Source organism: Ammodytes marinus (assembly GCF_949987685.1).
Source record: "Ammodytes marinus genome assembly, chromosome: 2".
NCBI lineage: Eukaryota > Metazoa > Chordata > Actinopteri > Uranoscopiformes > Ammodytidae > Ammodytes > Ammodytes marinus.
In genome coordinates this window covers 4,035,468-4,054,598 of record NC_137231.1, presented here as the reverse complement: position 1 = coordinate 4,054,598, position 19,131 = coordinate 4,035,468, and the positions used below count along the sequence as shown (strand labels likewise).

At 41.5% G+C, this 19,131-nt stretch overlaps 1 protein-coding gene across 1 annotated transcript in view; it reads right to left on the bottom strand.

Moving 5' to 3' along the window:
- Window positions 1-955: 955 nt before the first annotated feature.
- The window catches only part of unc5db (unc-5 netrin receptor Db), a gene marked incomplete at its 3' end in the record, with an annotated part of 222,909 nt that continues 204,733 nt past the window's right edge, over window positions 956-19,131 (bottom strand). Inside the window, exons 13-17 of the mRNA XM_080046117.1 lie at window positions 18,408-18,635; window positions 13,245-13,394; window positions 9,331-9,495; window positions 4,153-4,331; window positions 956-1,229 (exon numbers count right to left, since the gene is read on the bottom strand). Of these exons, the coding sequence (XP_079902243.1) occupies window positions 956-1,229; window positions 4,153-4,331; window positions 9,331-9,495; window positions 13,245-13,394; window positions 18,408-18,635 (996 nt within the window). The remainder of the gene's footprint in view (window positions 1,230-4,152; window positions 4,332-9,330; window positions 9,496-13,244; window positions 13,395-18,407; window positions 18,636-19,131) is intronic.

Sequence of the window (19,131 nt, the reverse complement as noted above, 5' to 3'; positions counted from 1 at the left end):
ATGTGCATTTTACTTACATAATCCTCACTCGGTGAATGCGTACAATCTTTAGTTTGATCGTTATTATGAAGATGACTCCAGGTATTGCCAGAGAAATGTTTCAATGCAACACTTGTCATGATTGCTATGGTGGTTTCGCTAGGACGCTAATATTACACATTTCACTGTGAGACTGGATTAAAAGTTCTAGGTTTTTTGAATTTTTCATTTGATTTTTTGGAGAGACGATAGTGGGTGATGATCAAGATACTTGGCTCTGTAGGTTGACAATCACGACATTGATGCATTGAGCAGCTTTCCTTTCAAACATATAATATTGGACGTCCAAAAAAGTAGCTTCTAAGTCCTCATTCATTCTTTGACAAAGGGATATGTTGTGAGGAGGAAATGAGATCCGGTCTATCTGAAATGATCCCACTTGTGTGAGTCTCCTTATTATACATAGAATAACTTCTATGCAGATATGTCCAGCTGTTGCGTGGACCGACCACGGTGGGCATAAAGGCGGGGGGAGAGACGGACAGGGGACGGACAATCGGCGCTTCCATCTCTTCTAACACAAATAGTAACACAAAATAATGAGCACACAGGTTTAGCAAATATATCCCTCCTCCTCACCCTCTCACCCTTCTGATATGGGGACATGGATATACAGTACTTAGCGGCCGCTTTACAAATAAAAATAAAATAAATCAGCAACAAATAAATAAAAAAAAGGAACTTGAAAGTCTGTTTTTTCTTTTATACAGTCCATCCGCAGACAGATTTCTCCCTCAACAGATAGCGGCTCACCTTCGACCTGTTGTGATTGGTCGGCTGTATTGACTGCTTGTAACGCCCTTACACACAGACACCTTCACAACCTGTTCCATCGTATACCGCCACAGTGTGTGTTGTACACAGACGTATACGCTTCAGTTTGTCAGTTTTTCACCCAATATTCTATTGTTCCCTCTCAGCCAGTGTATTCCGGAGCAGAGTCTTCCGGTGTCTCCTGATTGGTTGGTTGGCCTGTGCCCGTGTGGTAAAGACCGCCCCCTTGTATGTGATTGAAGTCGGACTGGGGCCCTTGTTGCTCCTCCTTGGGGGAGCTTCTGGAGTGGATCTTGCCTATCTCCTCCAGGGCGCTGGCTAGAGAGTCCAGGTCGGCACTGTCCTGGTGACGAGCCTCCCACAGGCTCAGGATGACCGCTGACGGACTGCGCTGCTTGGCAAAGTAACCCAGGTTTCTGCAGATAGAGAGGCAGACACAAAGAGAAGCTGGATGAAGAAGTGATAAAGGGAAGAGGTGGGGACAGACCAAGGGGGTCGGATAGCTTCAGATATCGTTAGCCTCATAGCATAATTGCCTAAATCATATTTACTCTGCTCTACTTTTACTCTACATCTACTCTATTCTACATCTACTCTACATCTACTTTACCCTACTCTATAACCCTTCAAATATGACTTAGGCAATTATGCTATTAGGCTAACGAAAAGTAGATGTAGAGTAGAGTAGATGTAGAATAGAGTAGATGTAGAGTAAAAGTAGAGCAGAGTAAATATGATTTAGGCAATTATGCTATGAGGCTAACAATATGGGCTGTACACCTGCTGAGAGTGAAAGTATTTGTCGTGTCATGAGGCAAACTGAATCTGTAAATAATGCTGAAATGTATTTCCTTTGCGAGAGAGTGTTAAGTGTGATTTTTTTTAAAGCACATACAAAATGCATGTGTTCAAAAATAATTAGATTAATGTACAAAGAAAACAGTCAGTAGTTGCAGTCCTTAATAAAATCCACATTATCCAGCTACTAATTCTGCTTCAACATTAATTATGAGTTATAATAAGCCAGGTAATATAAATGACATAAAACGTAGTCCCTTTTCCTGCATACTTTTACTTTTAACACTTTAAGTACATTTTCTTGTTCATACTTCATACTTTTACTTTGGTCAATGCAGGACGTTTACTTGTAACAGGGTATTCTTACAGTTTGTTGGTATTTTTATGTAAAGGATCTGAATATTTTGAATATTTTGTCCACCATTGCTCATTGATTCTTTTTGATAAATCTTCCAAACAGGCCACGAACACACACTGTCGTGCTCAGCTGTGTCCTTTTCATCAAATGTGACTAAAACAGGGAAAAAAAAGCATGAGGTGCATTTGTTGGGCACTATATTCCGCTGCGGATGAATACACATGTGGCGCGTTCTTTTTTTCTTCTTGCGTTTGTTTGGGGGCAGCAGCCAGCAGGACACAGTGTATGTGAGGTTCAGTCAAACCACACACACTACAACAGCAATACATCATACTTCAATGTCAGGTCGTTGCTGGTTTTTTGGCCTTTCATGGGAAACATATATAACATCACCAGAGTTCTCCTTTAAAAGAAGGATAATAATCAATTTGATGATGAGTGTGTCCTGCACACAGTAACCCTGCATTCCAAATCACATACTCTTTCTTTTTACTACACTACATACTAAAGTACAGAAAAGTTTTTTGGGCCACAGGAGAGGGAAACATATCAAATAAGGAAGATTTTCTTTTCTTTATGTCGAGAAATGTCAAGATAAAGACGAATACACCAAAATGCAATTGGAGTTAGTGGGGCAATTGTGTATTTTCAGCATACTACAATTGACGTGCATGTATTGGGACATCCTAAATCTTTTTCTGGCATACTAAATAGTAGGGAAGTATGGGGATTGGAACGCAGGGTAAGTCTCAAACAGATAATACACTCAATAAGCTACAACAATGAGAACAACATCCTATGATAAGATAAGATAAGAGAAGTTGCTGTGAACACGTTTAGAATGGGATGTATTGATCTAATCAGTGTTTCACCTTCACTGTACCATTGTTCTGTGCAAAATGGAAAACACACTTCTACAATTATACCTTACAGAATATAAAATGCTTTGTATAAATAGCCGTTGTCCCACATCTTATAGCTTTGTCCCCTTCATTTAACAATGAGAACATGTATTGATTAATGTACTAGTCTGTAATTAAAAAAATAAATGTAGCACTAATTGACTTTGTGCAGTAAACAAAACCAACTGCTTCTACAAGTAAACACAAAGCCCATGACCTTTTAAGACTATTAGAAAATACAAATAAGAATAAATTACCATTAAGCACAATGAGTAATTGCTGGCAAAACACAGTTTGGGTTGGATTTCATTCTCAAGGGCTGGCCAAATTAGAGAAAAAAAGAGAGAGAGCTTGTTGCCACCATGCCAATACAATCCATGTGTTCCAATACCCATACTTCCCTACTATTTAGTATGCCAGAAAAAGATTTAGTATGTCCCAATACATGCAAGTCGATTGTAGTATGCTGAAAATACATAAATGCCCCACTAACTCCAATAGCATTTTGGAGTATTTGTCTTTATTCTTAACATTTCTCCACAATATGAAAAAAAAAATCGTCCTTATCTGATTTTTTTTCTCTCCTGTGGCCCTACAACTCTTCTGTACTTTAGTATGTAGTGTAGTAAAAAGAAAGAGTATGTGATTTGGAATGCAGGGAATGCTATCATGTAGCTTTGGATCCAGTTGGGGGCAGTGTTTCACTATTGCTGATTCACCTGGAGAAGAAAAACATCCAAGCCATTTAAAAAGGCTGCAGCCATTGGTCACATCAGGCTCAGTTCAAAGCTTGCCCAACTCGGAGAGGAAGGCTTAACTGGATCATTTGGAAACTCAAAGGACTCTTAGATACCAACATTATCCTGAATCAGGCTCTTAACGTAGGAGATCATAGCCACAAGACAAGCCGCAAAGACCAAGCAAAGACAACAGCTGGGTACAGGCAGCAAATATTAGTGGAGTGTACCTCATCCTAAATGCCTATGTTTATTCGACCAAGAAAAAGACAAATAAGTAATCACACAATGTACATGTTGAACTAACAGATGGATATTGACAGACATGAAATGCATTTGAACTCTAAAGACATCCTATAATAAAGCTGGAACAAGTCCACAAAGCATTTAACAAGCCACAGCAGACAACACAATCTCCTGGGATTATTATCGCTGTCAGTCAGTGTGTGTGTGTGTGTGTGTGTGTGTTGCCGGCGAGGCCATTAAAGAAGGGAAATGCAGCACCATCATGCAATCTCAGTGAGGACAGCTGTCATACGCTCACCGGTCTAAGTGGAGTTTCTGGGCTAAGAGTTGCCAGTCCTTGCCCTTGGCGTTGGCAGTGTCGAAGGTAGCGCAGATCCTCTGGCGGATGGACGGGGGGATCTTGAAGGCCTTGGGCCCCGTCTGGGACGTGACACTGCAGTCTGTCTGCATACAAAATGGAACCGACTCCTTTTCGGCCTGGCAAGCGAGCAAGAGCAGAAAAGAGATGTTAAAATCACACTGGCCCTGCGTTCCAATTCCCATACTTCCATACAAGATTTAGGATGTCCCAATACATGCACGTCAATTGTAGTATGCTGAAAATACATAAATGCCCCACTAACTCCAATAGCATTTTGGAGTATTCGTCTTTATTCTTGCCATTTCTCGACATGGCCCTAAAACTCTTCTGTACTTTAGTATATGTAGTGTAGTAAAAAGAAAGAGTATGTGATATGGAATGCAGGGATTGTGTGTGTGTGTGTGTGTGTGTGTATGTGTGTGTGTGTGTGTGTGTGTGTGTGTGTGTGTGTGTGTGTGTGTGTGTGTGTGTGTGTTTGTTTTAAACAGCCTGCAGAGCCAGATGGACGGGGTTTACCGGTGTCGGGATGGTTTAGCTACTGTATGTTTGTTTGACATTTCAAAGCATCGGTACATAGGCTGTAAACAATGGAGTCAAAGGTGGACTGGTGGCATCTTAGAGCCTTGAGTGCTAAGTAAGCAAAAGCATTTTTTTTATTTTTCAAAATTAAAGTAACACTCCATCCCAAATCTGAGTCTTCTTGATAAAGAAACATTCATACATTTGAACAAACACATTTTGCATTTTGATTTTGTGAATATGGCTTACAGAAACTATGGTGGCCTTCAAGGACAAGAAGCTAGATACTCAAGATGCCATCATCTACCACTGCCTACCACAATATCTACCACAATATCAAGTGATGAGCTGAATATGTATTTAGTTATTTATAACAACACTATAGCTTGAACTTTACAGTTCCCTAAAATGTCATTGCTTCATGTCTTTACTGCACTGGGTGTTATTTTATATTTGGCCGTCCGTCCCACAATCTCCGTATCAAAATCTCCATCTCCCATTCAGTTCAAATAAAGCCAATGCAACTGACCATATCAAGCATGTCTTTTCTGTTTACGTTGGATCCTGGGCCTGTAACCAACCAACTGTGCACTGTGTGTATCCAATAGAAAGACTGATGCCCCTTTGATTGGAGTTACAGCATCACAGTCATGTATTCTACAGTCTGCCATCCACCTGTTTAGTACGCTACCCTCCCAGAATACCAAAAGCTTTTTTCTTCTCTTACACTGTTTACTGTGATGGCGAGAGCTTACTATTTATTTATCACTCAATGTAAAACCTGATATCATATTATTTGTCAAGGCTGGATCGTTTTAGTTTAATGTGATATTGATTTGTATAAAGTTAATTAAGCCTTCTCAAAAGTTCTGTTCTGTTAAAAACTTTTGACATTAATATGTTGTTAAAATTACAAAGATGTTAACTCTGGCTTTATCCAAAACCAAGATCGCTTTTTAAAGAGATGAATATTTACCCATAATTAGTTATATATTGGCAAAATTGCATATTTATTTAAATATTTCTACACTTTTTTTTTCTTTATGTAAGGAATCAACTGGCAAAGTTTACAAGTTCAAAATGCTAATGAGGCACAGATAGTAGATCTTCTGTCAACAAAGGAGGATAGCTCAAAACCATGTTTCTAACAGTTACCATCTCATGGTTTGCAGTTATAGAAATGCCGGAGTTGAAATGGACTGCACTTTGCTGCAAGACATACACCCTGCGTTCCAAATCGCATACCCTTCCTTTTACTATTCTACATACTACATCTGATGATAAAAAGAACCTAGTTAGGATGCAGTAGGCATACAATTGGGACATACTTTTACTCATGTATTTCATCATACAATTGCATATATATTGCATAAAATCTTGCCTCTTGCTTTTATATCAGTCGCATCCCCGTTTGTTTTCATATGGAGGCTCCGTTGATGTGATGTCACTTCAGGTGCGCACTGGATTATGGGTCAGAATTGCCCAAATAGGATGTTGTTTTCAACACTAAAATCTCAGCCCAATGTAGTAGACATCCGGGGTATCTCTAACCATCCTAAATCTGACCACAAGAATCGGGACATCCTAAATCTTTTTTCTACCATACTAAATAGTAGAAAGTATGGCTATTGGAACGCAGGGATAATCAATGCAATGGAAATCCCAAAGAGGAGAAGTGTGGGGAAACCTGTTAATCATCTGTTACAATTCTCAGCATTTAAGTTCAAACGGTAGAAGTGGGCGTTCCTTAAAGGGCACTGTACGTCTGACCTGCTGCATGTCACCTCTCAGTAGGATAAAGGCAAATAACAGATGAGCTTCCTTTAACAAGCCTCTCTCTGTTAATGGATACTCGTGATTTCAAAAGCATCTACAGTAGAGAGTATTGTGAGGAAGCATTTGTATTCAGCACAATGAATGGCCAAGCCGTGGATACAGGTAGAGCTTTTTGCCGACTTTGTACAATCCCAGTTACATTAGCAAGTGCTGCAGCAGAGATACTGGAAAAGAATTTCATTCAGAATTTGAGTTTCATTCAACTTAAAGGCCTACTTTGTATTGAACTCGGAGATCCTATTTAGTATAAATGTGCAAAAAAAAATTGAAATCGGATCATCCTAGCCTGAGAAAAGGCAGAAAGAGTGTCTTATGGTCTCACTGTCTAACCCTCCAGTTTCCTTACTGTGACATCACAGTAAGGGTCAGGAATAACAGGACAGCTGGGCCAAGGGAAGACTAACGGAAAACTGAAGGAAGAAAAACATAATTCATTATATTATAATAGTTATTTTATAATGATATAACGCTGGTTCCGTATGGGTGAAGTATTCCTTTAAGTATATGGGGCTATGTGGCTTGTGTTCAAATCCAAACAGATTACACTTAAGTATGAAATTAGATTTTTCTAAAAAAATGTACCTCCAGGACAACTAAATGTGCCGTTCCAACCAACAGTTTTGGAGGAGTAAAAGTAAAATCCTCTTATTGTTTTATGACATCATATTGTCGTTTCCTTTCCTTCTGTAGTGCTTTAATAGCACCGACTGGGGAATAACCCTGCGTTCCAATCCCCATACTTTCGGCTATTTAGTATGGTACAGAAAAGATTTAGGATGTCCCAAATATTGTGGTTGGCCTACTACATCTGGCCGAGATTTTAAGCGTTGAAATCAGCATGCTATTTGGGTGATTCTGACCCATGAACCAGTGCGCACCAGAAGTGACGTCACATCTACGGAACCGCCGTATGAAAACAAACGGGGATGCAACAGATATGAAAGCAAGAGTCAAGATCAAGGCGCAATGTTATGATGAAATAAATGAGTAAAAGTATGTCCTACTTGTGAGCCTACTGCATGCTAACTAGATTATTTTTATGATGTAGTATGTAGAATAGAAAAAAGAAAGAGCATTTGATTTGGAACGCAGGGCTTGGGACTGTTTTTCTGGATGTGAACAACTCCTAACATTTACATAATGAATCCCTGGGTCGATTCGTCTCTTTTGACAATTTATTTGTACTAAATTCATAAAGCAACATCTCGTGTTGGCACCGAGCCGCTCTTAAAACTGCTGCGCTCGCTGCTCTGTATGGAAATGCTATCGATCCAACCTGGTGACCCACAATGTAAAACACAGTGTGTAGACTCTCCCCTTCGACAGAGGATGGTCATGTCTATTTACTGAACCTAAATCAATATGCTGATGATTTAGATTTTTTACACACAGCGCCTATAAGAATGCTATTTATTTCTTCTTCCTCAACATCTGCCAAACCCTAACTAATCACGAGGGGATGGTTAAAAGCAACTATAAACAATGATTGCCAATATTATTTCACCTGTGTCTGTCTTTTATTACCATCAGTTTAAACGGTGCCGATGGCCTTGAGGTATAGGACAAGCAAGGTGTGTGAGCGGTTGTGGGGGGAAAAAAAAGTAGTTTGGTAAAATCAATGAGTAGCATAGCACACTCTCTACTGCCTTAACAAGTAACTGTCAAGGTGCTCTTGAGTGAGGATGTCTAGCTCCTCACTGCTCCACTGCTCAGCTAAGCGGCTGACACAAGACTGCCGTTTACTACCTGGGAGGGAGTGGGGGGGGGGGTGGTGGAGGACAGCTCCCTGGAGCATGCGGATAGGATGCTGCAACACAAACTACAGTATGTCTCCCTATAGGTGAATAAAATGTTAAAACAATATGGATGTGTGAGAGAGAGAAAGAGAGAGATAGAGAGAGAGAGACAGAGAGAGAGAAAGAGAGAGAGAGAAATAAAGTTATTAGTGTCCTCATCATCGCTTTATTAAGTTGAGGCATAACATTTTTTTTTCAAGCACTGGTCAATTAAAATATCTTTGTCTATTTTGTTTTCATAACACGGGGTCTTTCATACTAGTACACATAAACGGTACATGTAGGTGTTTATTCGACTAAACCTTGTCTGTATATTTCTCCTATGCAACTATCTTTAATCGCCGTTATCTCAATATTACTTTTTTTCAAGAATACAAACCAAAAATCCTCAATCCATAATCAGTCTAAGCACTATTCGGAAGGGTATTAAAGAAGAAGAGTTGTTCATATTTTGTCAATTTCCTGAATTGTGATACATTCTGTTCTTAAAAACTTACAAAAATGAATTTTTAAGATCTGTCTATATATAGTATTTCTTTTTAACATTTAAACATCCAGATTTTTTTTTTAAGAAATTCACATTTACACATAAATCAGTTAGATATTCTCAAATTACATCTTTATTCAAACATTTCTAAAAAAATATTTAATACAAAAACATATTGTTTTAATATGAGTGATACATTGGCAAAGTTTCATGATTAGATTTATAGGTTAAAGATGTTAGCCTATTCACCTGCAGCGTCTTTGCCTTAAAACGCAATGCAAGCTCAGGGAGAGCTGAGCCTGCTGTCAGCGGGACACACTCTAGGAAGGTTACACAAAGGTTGAGTGCAAAAGCCCCCCACCACACACACACACACACACAGACACACACACACACACACACACACACACACACACACACACACACACACACACACACACACACACACACACACGCACACACACACAGAGCCCTCACCTCTGCCACGGCCGTGTACACCTGAAGGATCTGCTCGTGACCCTTGACCTGGCGCACGCTGATCTTGCAGGAGAGCTGGCTGGTGGCGGGGCTGTATCTGTCCAGGGAGAAGGCACAGTGCAGGGGCTGCTGCACACTGCACCACACCTGGGGGAAGGAGAACTCCTGAAGGGGAGGAGAGACAGAGAGAGAGAGGGTGAGAGAGAGACATCAGACGCAATGACACCCGGACACAGCAATATGTTAACATGGGCTCCAAAAGATGATTTTGAGATGAAGAGATGGTTCAGCAAGGGTCGTGTATCGCTCATATTGTGTATTGTTTGAATATTTGGACTTATTGAAATATATTTGATGCTTTGCTTTGGCAATATTGTTTTTTAAAACTGTCATGCCAATGAAGCCCTTTTTGAATTTGAATTTAAAATTTGTATAGACATTTTGGGGGGCCAAGAGCTCAAGGAAAAATAAAATAAAAAGGCACAATTATAATTGTTTTTATTTACAGAATACAGGAACACTTTTGACATTGTCTTCATTGATGTGCCATTCCTGTGTCTTGACTTGTATTTTCCACATGTTGTCAGTTGCCCTTCATGACAGGGAAACGTTTTGATCTTTCTATGGTTTTGATGTAAATTAGACTAGCCTGGTTGCTATAGCACAGACCACAGAGGTTAACGACGAGGAAATTACAACCAACTGAGTTTTGTTTTACTTTCATTGATAACTCAAAATGTTGAAAGTTGAGAGGGGGGCACACATTTGAAGTGGATATTTTGAGCATCAAACACTTTCTGCATTTTGGTAAACATTGTATGCACCAATGTGTGCCTTTTTCTGCATTCCTTTATGGTGGAAATGTCTTTAGGTAAAGGAAAAGACAATATAGAGATACCCTATAGAATAATTTAAAAAAATATATTTTCATTTATCATTTCTTAAGGGACTTTTGGACTCATGGGGCATATGGGCAGGCACTCAAGCTTCCTCTGGGTCCTAACTGTGCATGTGCCTGGATTTAGCTGCCTGTTCTACAGTACATGTCGCCACGCTGGCACACACACACACACACACACACACACACACACACACACACACACACACACACACACACACACACACACACACACACACACACACACACACACACACACACACACACACACACACACACACACACACACACACACACGCAGCAACAGCCAATTACACACAGCAAGATAAAAGGTAGGAGCTGGCTTTGAAGTCTCAGTGATCCCATGGCTTGATATATTTATGCATAGAAATGACTATTACTTTTGAGGAGGGAAACAAGCAATCCTGATATCATAGCCCGATCCCCCCTCATACGGTTACTCTAATGGCAGAAACAGCTTGCGGGCTCAGTACTGTAAGCTATACAGTATGTGTAGGAATAACGGTTGAAAGATTGCCTTTTAATGTATAATTCATTTCAGGGGACGGGCACATCTGTGTGTGTGTGGGGAGGGGGGGGGGAGCGTCCTTGACCTCTTGCCAGACGTTTCTGCCAAATCTGCATATTAAAAAGTGACCTGTGCATGATTCTTAGTTACGGCTGCACCATTACAAAGCCCATACTGATGACTTTAACCCTTGTGTCTTTGATCTGGGCTTGCTCACAGCAGCAGATAATGGAGTATGGGAGCACTTGGTAGAGGAGGAGAGGGAGGGGGTGAGGGGGTGATGGACGTGGAAAAGGCTTGGACGCTCTTTAGCACTAAAAGCTGACTTGATTTATGGCGCAGCGCCGGGCTATTATTCTACACCTGCTCCGCCCGAAAGCAGGTTTCCCGCTGCCTGCCTGACATCCACAAGCCCTCATAAATAAGACTATGGAGAGGGTAGGTGTCTAGGAGAAAAACAGAGCTCCCCCCCCCCCCCCACTCCACTCCACTCTCCCCTGCGTTCAGATCTTTAGGCAGCAACAGTGTACAGTGGGGACACTCTGCAAATAGGAACTAGACAACAGGTACAAAACAGCAGTCACTGACTACAGCAGTGCTTTCCATTTAATAGTGGCCTGCGTCCTAATGCTCCTGCAAGACAAAACAAACACGAAGCTATTGCTCTCAAGACACGTCCGTCTTCTTTTATACTCACAGGATAAATGTGGGGGACTGCAGGATTCACACGTTGCACACAAACACATATTTAAAGCAAGCTGAAGAGTTAAGTTCATAGAAAGCTTTATTTGACTCGACCTGTCTAGTTGTCTGGGGCGTTCGTGACAACAACAGAGCCTTAGCTTCACAACCATTTGACAAAGGCTGTTTAACAACAAAAAAAAACAAACATGGCTGCAGTCATGTCACATAACATCTGATTAGCATAGCTGCAGTTAAACGTACAATATGTCATTTTTCGCCGCTAGGGGGCTCACGATGAAAACAGTGACAAAAGACAGAGTTTGATGACGTCATAATGTTGCATTGATTGTGTCTTCATCCATTTATATGATTTATAAAACGCAAATGAAAATCTATCAAGTTGCCTTTACACTGTGACTGCACGTGATGCTCACAATTAACGCATGGACCTATTATAAAGGGATTAACACAGCATGATGATATACAGTACCGGTTGTGCTTTAGCCAAATAAATCAAGTTAGTGCCTTTAGCATTAGTGAAAGTCACCCAGTTGTGTGCACCACGGGAGTCTGTCATGAAGCCAGACACTACGGTCGTGTCCATTTGGATATTTAATACAGGTACAGGGAAGCAACAGTGTTTGTCTGTTTTATTTTGTTTCACCGCGCACACTATGCGGATGTGTTTTGTATGATTCTGACTTGCTGTTTATTTGTGCGTAAGTGAGTGGCGTGTGCGTCTATATTGCAATGCTGTGCAGTGACTGCCATGAGCGCACACAAAGCACTGAGTAATAAACACATATGTCTGACCTGGCGTAGAATATTTGGCCCCTGCAATGTTAAGTCACTCTACTAACAATGTAGCCTACAATTGTTCAAATTTCAATTGATTCATATAAAATTTATGAGTTATTACGTGTATCAACCATGGTATCAATGCACACTTGAATTACTTATTGCAAATCAGGAAGATGAATACCCCTCTATGAAATACATCTTAAGAACACTTATGGTAGCCTACATAAAGGATGTATGTGTTTGAGTGTGTGAAAGGTGTCTTATTATCCTATAGTAAATGGACTTGGAGATGGATTATGCCACTTCTATGACATTTATTTCAGTGTAATTTATACAGAGCAGTAGTTTTTTTTCTCTCTCTCTTTGCCTTTATATCAATATGCATTACAATTATAGAATCCGGTAAAAGGTTGCCTTATTAAAAAGTGGTACCAGATTAATGTTACAGCAACATAAACAGGTACTAGACAGTCTCTAGCTAATAGGCTCCCACTGTTTGATAAGTGAACCCTGGGAGGAGAGGTGTGCGCAAACACCACTCTAATTAGCTCTTAGCATCCAAACCAGGATTCTGGCAATTTGGCAATTTGTAGTGTGTCCAACCTGTGGAATTTTTCATGTGATATTGGCTGTGTTCAAAAAACCCTACTTACGTCCTACTCATAATCATTTTGAGTCAATTTGGGTATATTGTGGTTGTGTATGCGAGTTTGTGTAGGCGGGGAAATGCCCGGATGAGTAGGCTACTTACTTCCGTGGAAGATTTTGTGTATGGCTCAATAGGTTACTTTCAACCGCCCCACAATGCATTGCGTCATTTCAAAAATCTTTATTGCTTCTGAATACCTGTATACAGTGTCAGCGACGAACCTCGCATACACAATCGATCGTTAAGTAGACAGTATGTAGTATATACATGTTGTAGTATGTAGGAGGGAGGACATTGGTAGGCCGTTTGGAAAACAGCCACCGTGTGATTTGCTGCACGGCTGCCATGGTTACCTGACATGTGGTGAAGGGTTTGATGCTCCACAGGAACTGGGGAACGTCCTGGATGGATACCTGGAGGCTCAAGGTGTTCGCTCTGAAAGGCAAGGTCTTTGGTTCCTCCAGGAGCTGGCCCCCTCTGCTCCTCTCCAACGACACCACTCCCTGATGGACAGAGAGAGAGAGAGAATGAGAGAGGGAATGGAAGGAGAGGGGTGAGAAAGAAAGAGAAATATTATTATATGGATGCAAGAGAAATCTAAGAAAACAAGAGCCCTTTCCCATCCTTTGAAGGTACATACACCTCCTGTGCACAAACACACACACACACACACAGACACACACACACACAGACACACACACACACACACACACACACACACACACACACACACACACACACACACACACACACACACACACACACTTGAAATAAGTTAGAGCAGAGCTACTCTAAGGAGAAATCTAGTTCGGTTTACTTACGCTACATACATGTGATACAAAATTAAAACAAAAGAAATTGCAAAAAAAATTTCACAGGACGTACATAAACCAAAAAATAACTGGTCAATTGGAGTTCAATAAGAGAAGCAATGGTCACATTTAAACAATTCATTCCTTTCCTTTCATGGCCCACAATTATTCAAAGTTTGTCATTTCTTAACACATAATATTAGCATCACATCTGCAGCCTGGTACATGATGGAATGAAGCTTGGATCCAATGCTGGAGAAATGCGTTCGTGGAGGTGGCACACGTCCATCTCCCAAATTGAATTTGTAATGATGGAAAGAGCACTTTGATTGTGGCTTGCAGGTATATTCATCCGTCATCATCTCTGTGTGTGTCCCCCGGTGGCATGGTGTGTGTGTGTGTGTCGGTGCCTGTCTGTCCTCAGCCTGTCTCAATCACAGAGAGATGGAGACAGATGGAACAGAGCAGTGACTGATGCCAGGTTCACGCTCATTGATTCTGATAAAGTGTCTTCGCGTTCAACAGCTTGTGTGTATGCTTATGTGTGCATGTGTTTGCAGGAAAAAGTGTTCCCGGCTGACATAATGCATATTGTCCATGCTGTAGGTTTGAAAACAATGATCAAAAGATTGAAGGGCCATTTCTACAATGTTCTACAACTCTTAACATCACCTCCAAGAAATCATTTTCTTTGTCTTTTATGATTATGATTTTTTTTAAAGGTCACATATTATGCTCATTTTCAGGTTTAAAATGTGCAATTTGGGTTTCTACTGTGACGCACACAAGAGATGTGGTCACAATTTGTTTTTTATGTATTCATGTTACCAGTGACCATAATCACATACATTCCAGCACTTGCTGATGATTTATTTAAAGTTTGCAACAACTTGTATGCAGTCTTTTATGGACTTGTACTTATGGGTGTTATACCCATTAACGCCACAGGGCGGCAGCAGGACATTGGGCGGCCCGGAATTCCTCTTCCTCTTTGCATGTGGTTGTTGGCTCTCGGGTCATTCTGTTACGAGGAGTCAACAGCAACAGCTCACCGTCGTCCTGTTGTGTTATTTTACTTTCTTTATCAGGTTAGTGCAATGTATAAGCACGATAAAAACAAATGATATATATGTGAACATATCGTAGTGCACTGAGAGGGTTTCTAAGTGTAAGATTCAAGTGTATGTGCCTTTTGAAATGTTCGCTAGCGCAAGCAGGAAGCGCGCCATCATGGCGGTCTAGCCATTGTGTTTGTAATGTAAAATGTGCTCCTTAGTTAGCTTAGATGTACCGGTCAACGTTGCCGACCATTATACGGTATTTACTGTGAATGCGTGTTATTTTGGATGTATTTGCCTCTGTTATAGGCTTGTGCACAAGTTGAGATTATATAGGATCAAGTGTGTAAAAGTATTTTTATTGAGTTGTAAACAAAGAAAAAAATGAATTATTTGACTGTTCAGAAATGAAATTAGAGAATAAATTCTGTTACGAGGAGTCAACAGCAACAGCTCACCGTCGTCCTGTTGTGTTATTTGACTTTCTTTATCAGAACTATACCTGTTTGCCCGGTCCCATTCCTGGGACCTGCAACACTACCATTAACTGTTTTCCAGCTGAACTGTCCAAAACAACAACTCCTCTCTTCAGCCCCTGTCTGAAACGCTCCATTATAGAGCCTGTCTCTTTAAACCATTATGAACAAAAGATGTGAGGAATTATAGGAAAAACAAATGTAGCAACTGGTCATTTTTTTATGTATTACGTAAAGCTCCTCCTCTGCCATGTGCCTGTGTCTTTCCAAACAGAGTGGGGCCGGTTGACGCAGGGTTTCATTGCTTTTTTCCCCCAGTGACATGTAGCTGGCCCTGGATCAATGGCAACGTTCCCTCCCTTTGAATGGATCTGAAGCTGTCAAAAAACGGCACGGTGGAAGTTTTTTGTAGACTCTGATGCTCTGCTGTTTGACAAACCACACAACAGTCATGTGCCTTTAAGATCGTGTCAGCCAAGGGAGTGTTGCAATGTCAACCAAAGAATGAGAAATCCAGACGGAAGAATTGCAAAGTTGGTGGGGTTTATAAAAAAAAAAAAAAAAAAAGTTCTGTTAAATCGCTGCAAGGACAATGTTTGAAAGGTGCAACTTGGAGCCAGACTTTCAACTGGTTCAAACCGGCAGTTAGATTCAGGGCCAATCAGAGCAGACTGCATTTTTTTGGGAGGCGGGGTTTAAAGAGACAGGCTCTAAAAAAACAGAACGTTTCAGACAGAGGCTGAAAAGATGAGATTCAGCAATGGCATTGATATAAAAGTTATAACAGTTGTTTTGAACTACTGAAGGGAAAATGAAATTTAAGCGGAAGTAGGTAGGCGGGCGGAGGCAGGCTAGAAATGACCCTTCATCCAAAATCACATACAAACATCAAACATCTTCCAATCATAACCCTCCCGCTCGGCCGCTCACACAAGTGTTTGTGTTGGATGGGGGGAAGGGAGGGGGGTGGGCTTCCTCTAGATCAAGGAAATTTCAGTGTCTGTGATTTTTTGGGAAAAACACACAGCGGTGATGTGGTGCTTACAGACAGCAGCCCAAGGGACACTACGCATGCACGAAAAAAACAAAAACAAAAAGTCTGGGCATCTGCTCGGCGGGCTGGGGAATTCATAAAACCGGAACCTGAATGCAATTTTTTTTTTCTGTTGAAAGCCAGCTGCTGCTGACGGCTGCGACATGACAGAGAAAAGGCGTTGAGGAGGCAGATTCGGGGATGTGTGGTGTGGGATTTGGCTGTTTCTCTGCACAGCTCTTCTGTTTAGTCTCTCCGGGGAAGGACCACGGCAAAGCTTGATTTCCCTGATCCACTGATGAGATCTCAATGCCTTTAAAAAAACACCCCTCTATAGGGTACTAGGCGGATAGTCAAATCCTAGCAGATAAAAGAGGAGTGATTGGTTATCATGTGAACGGCAGTGATTACAAGAAGGCAGCTCCTTTGACTGGAGACACGTTGGAAAGGGAATGTGTCAGGCTGTTAGCACGGCCCTCCACTATCACCTCTGTAGCATTGCGTGCTAGTAGTGCTAATGAATGTACAATCCGTCACATGGTTAGACACACAACACATGCTGAGGTCCCTAGCTGTCTCAGTCAGCCCAGGTAACAACAACTAAAAAACACACACACATACACAACAACATGTTCTGTGTGAATCTGGGCCATAGCAGACAGTATGTACTCCCTAATAGTGTAGAGATCACTCAAGTGGAAATGTGCATCCTCACGTTGTTATTTTTAACAAAAGAGGACATAGAATTTCTGATGCACAGCTGTAGAATTTGCCAAATTACAGTAAACTCTGGACAGTTGGGGAAATGAGAAAGTAATGATCTGCTCTCAAAAAGAAAAAAGGAAAAATGATACATTTCCAGATAAGCAATGTCCGGACTGCGTTGGGTCTATTATCCACTTGGACAGGAGAAGACTGAAGGGGCTTGAAACATTTCTTGGGCACTTTTGTGGTTTTTCTGAGCTCCTGCACAAGTGTCTGGGTGGGGGGGCAGACATCAGCTTGTAAACGCTGCCATACTGAGAAATACAGGGAGAGTTTTGTGGAGCTGATAGACGTAATCAACTTTGCGTCAAATCGTTTGGCGATGGCTCGAATGTAACCGACATTCATTTATTTGAAAATGTTACGCACTATAGCTTTAAGGCAATGTTCTGGAAACATTTCTAAACATAATATACATGAGACTGTGGAGAGAACACAGTCCTGCTGGGAACCAGTCATCACTCAACCTTTTGCTGCATAAACAGAAGGAATAAATAGAAGGTATTAAACACCTTTGGGCAGCTGTGGCGAAGTGAGTAGGGCGGTCGACCCTCAGACAGGGTCAGTGGTTGGATCTATTGTTTGTATTGTATGTCTTTTAAATGGACCTGAGTCTCATAATAAAAGTTGATGATGATGATCCCCCCGCCACATGTCCAAGTGTCCCTGAGCAAGTCACTGAACACTAAATTGCTCCTGATAGGTATGATACATGGACATATAAAGAAATGGACACCGGATTGAAACACGGCGCCCATTCATTCCTATGAAAGCTGCTCATTGGCGCAGAGAAGGAAGCGTTATCCGGAAATTCCATGCGGCCCGGAAGCATGACGTAGCATGGACGTAGCTGCACTATGGACCTATCAAGAAAGAGGGCGGCAAGCGTAGCGGACTGGAGGCGGGTGTAGAATCATTCTCGTTCTGTAGCATCTAGCCTGGCGAAAACAAACTGAAAGCCGTTAAAAGCCGTTGGGCTAATAAAACGCTTGAGGTGGCGTTTTGAAATGAGAAAACTTCCATTTTAATAGTATATGGTCTAAAGATAAGTATGAGCCTATGATTGATATCCAGAAAAATGTTGCAGAGACACAATCTTGTTCGCCGCTTGTACTATGTGGACAGGGAAATCTGCCTACGGACCGCATGAAAATAAGCTCCTCCCCCAACCATGCAATACTAATGGGTTGGCCACATGTCCATGCTGGCTGCTCGGAGAAGGCACAGTCCTGGGGGCCTGGTATGATATGTGTGGGAACGGGAACGTGGGAATGGGAACAGGGGTCTCCCTTGAAAAAGAGTCTCCAGTCTCAATGGGATTTACCTGTATAAATAAAGATAAAACAACCTAGCCAGTATCCTCGGGCCCTACCTGAAAAGCGTGCGGTGTGTCGTCCACACAGTAGACCCTCAGGCTGTAGCTGACGGCCCCGGCCTCCATGCTGCCAAACACAGCCAGCTTCAGCCTCTTGATGGCGGCCTGCGTCAGGGGCTCGCCCACCAGCGCGTAGCAGCCCGGCCGCTCCAGCAGCAGGTGGCAGCTGCTCGAGTCCGTCAGGCAGTAACAGGAAGTGGACTCCTCCTCCGATGACATCACTTCCTGCAATCAAAGAGCAGAGAGGCGGTCAACCCCACGAGGAAAGGAAGCTAACTGGTAGCATCTGAAGCTAACACAACAGGTGCTCCCAAAAGGCTTTCTCATCGGCTTCTTTACATTCCTAGTCAGTAGCTCCCAGTTCACTACGTACAATACAGTTTTGAACTTCTTCTGTTTCCATACAGTGAACTCTTCAGGTAGTCTTTATGACCGACTAGTTTCTTAACGGTATATAAAAACATCGTAATTGAACTAATTTGAGGGGAATGAGTATCCAATAACATGCATGTTGTAAACCTGTGATTAACCTGTAATATTCAGACCTTTCAACACAATTGTGATACACAAAGCGTGTTGCTGAAGTTCTATTGTAGAACTTATATTCGCTTCCAGAGTTACACAGATATCAAGACCAGAGTGTGCACATGAACCTATATAGTAGAATGCACGGTAACACTTTACAATAAGGGTACATTAATTAACAGTTAGCTAATGTTAA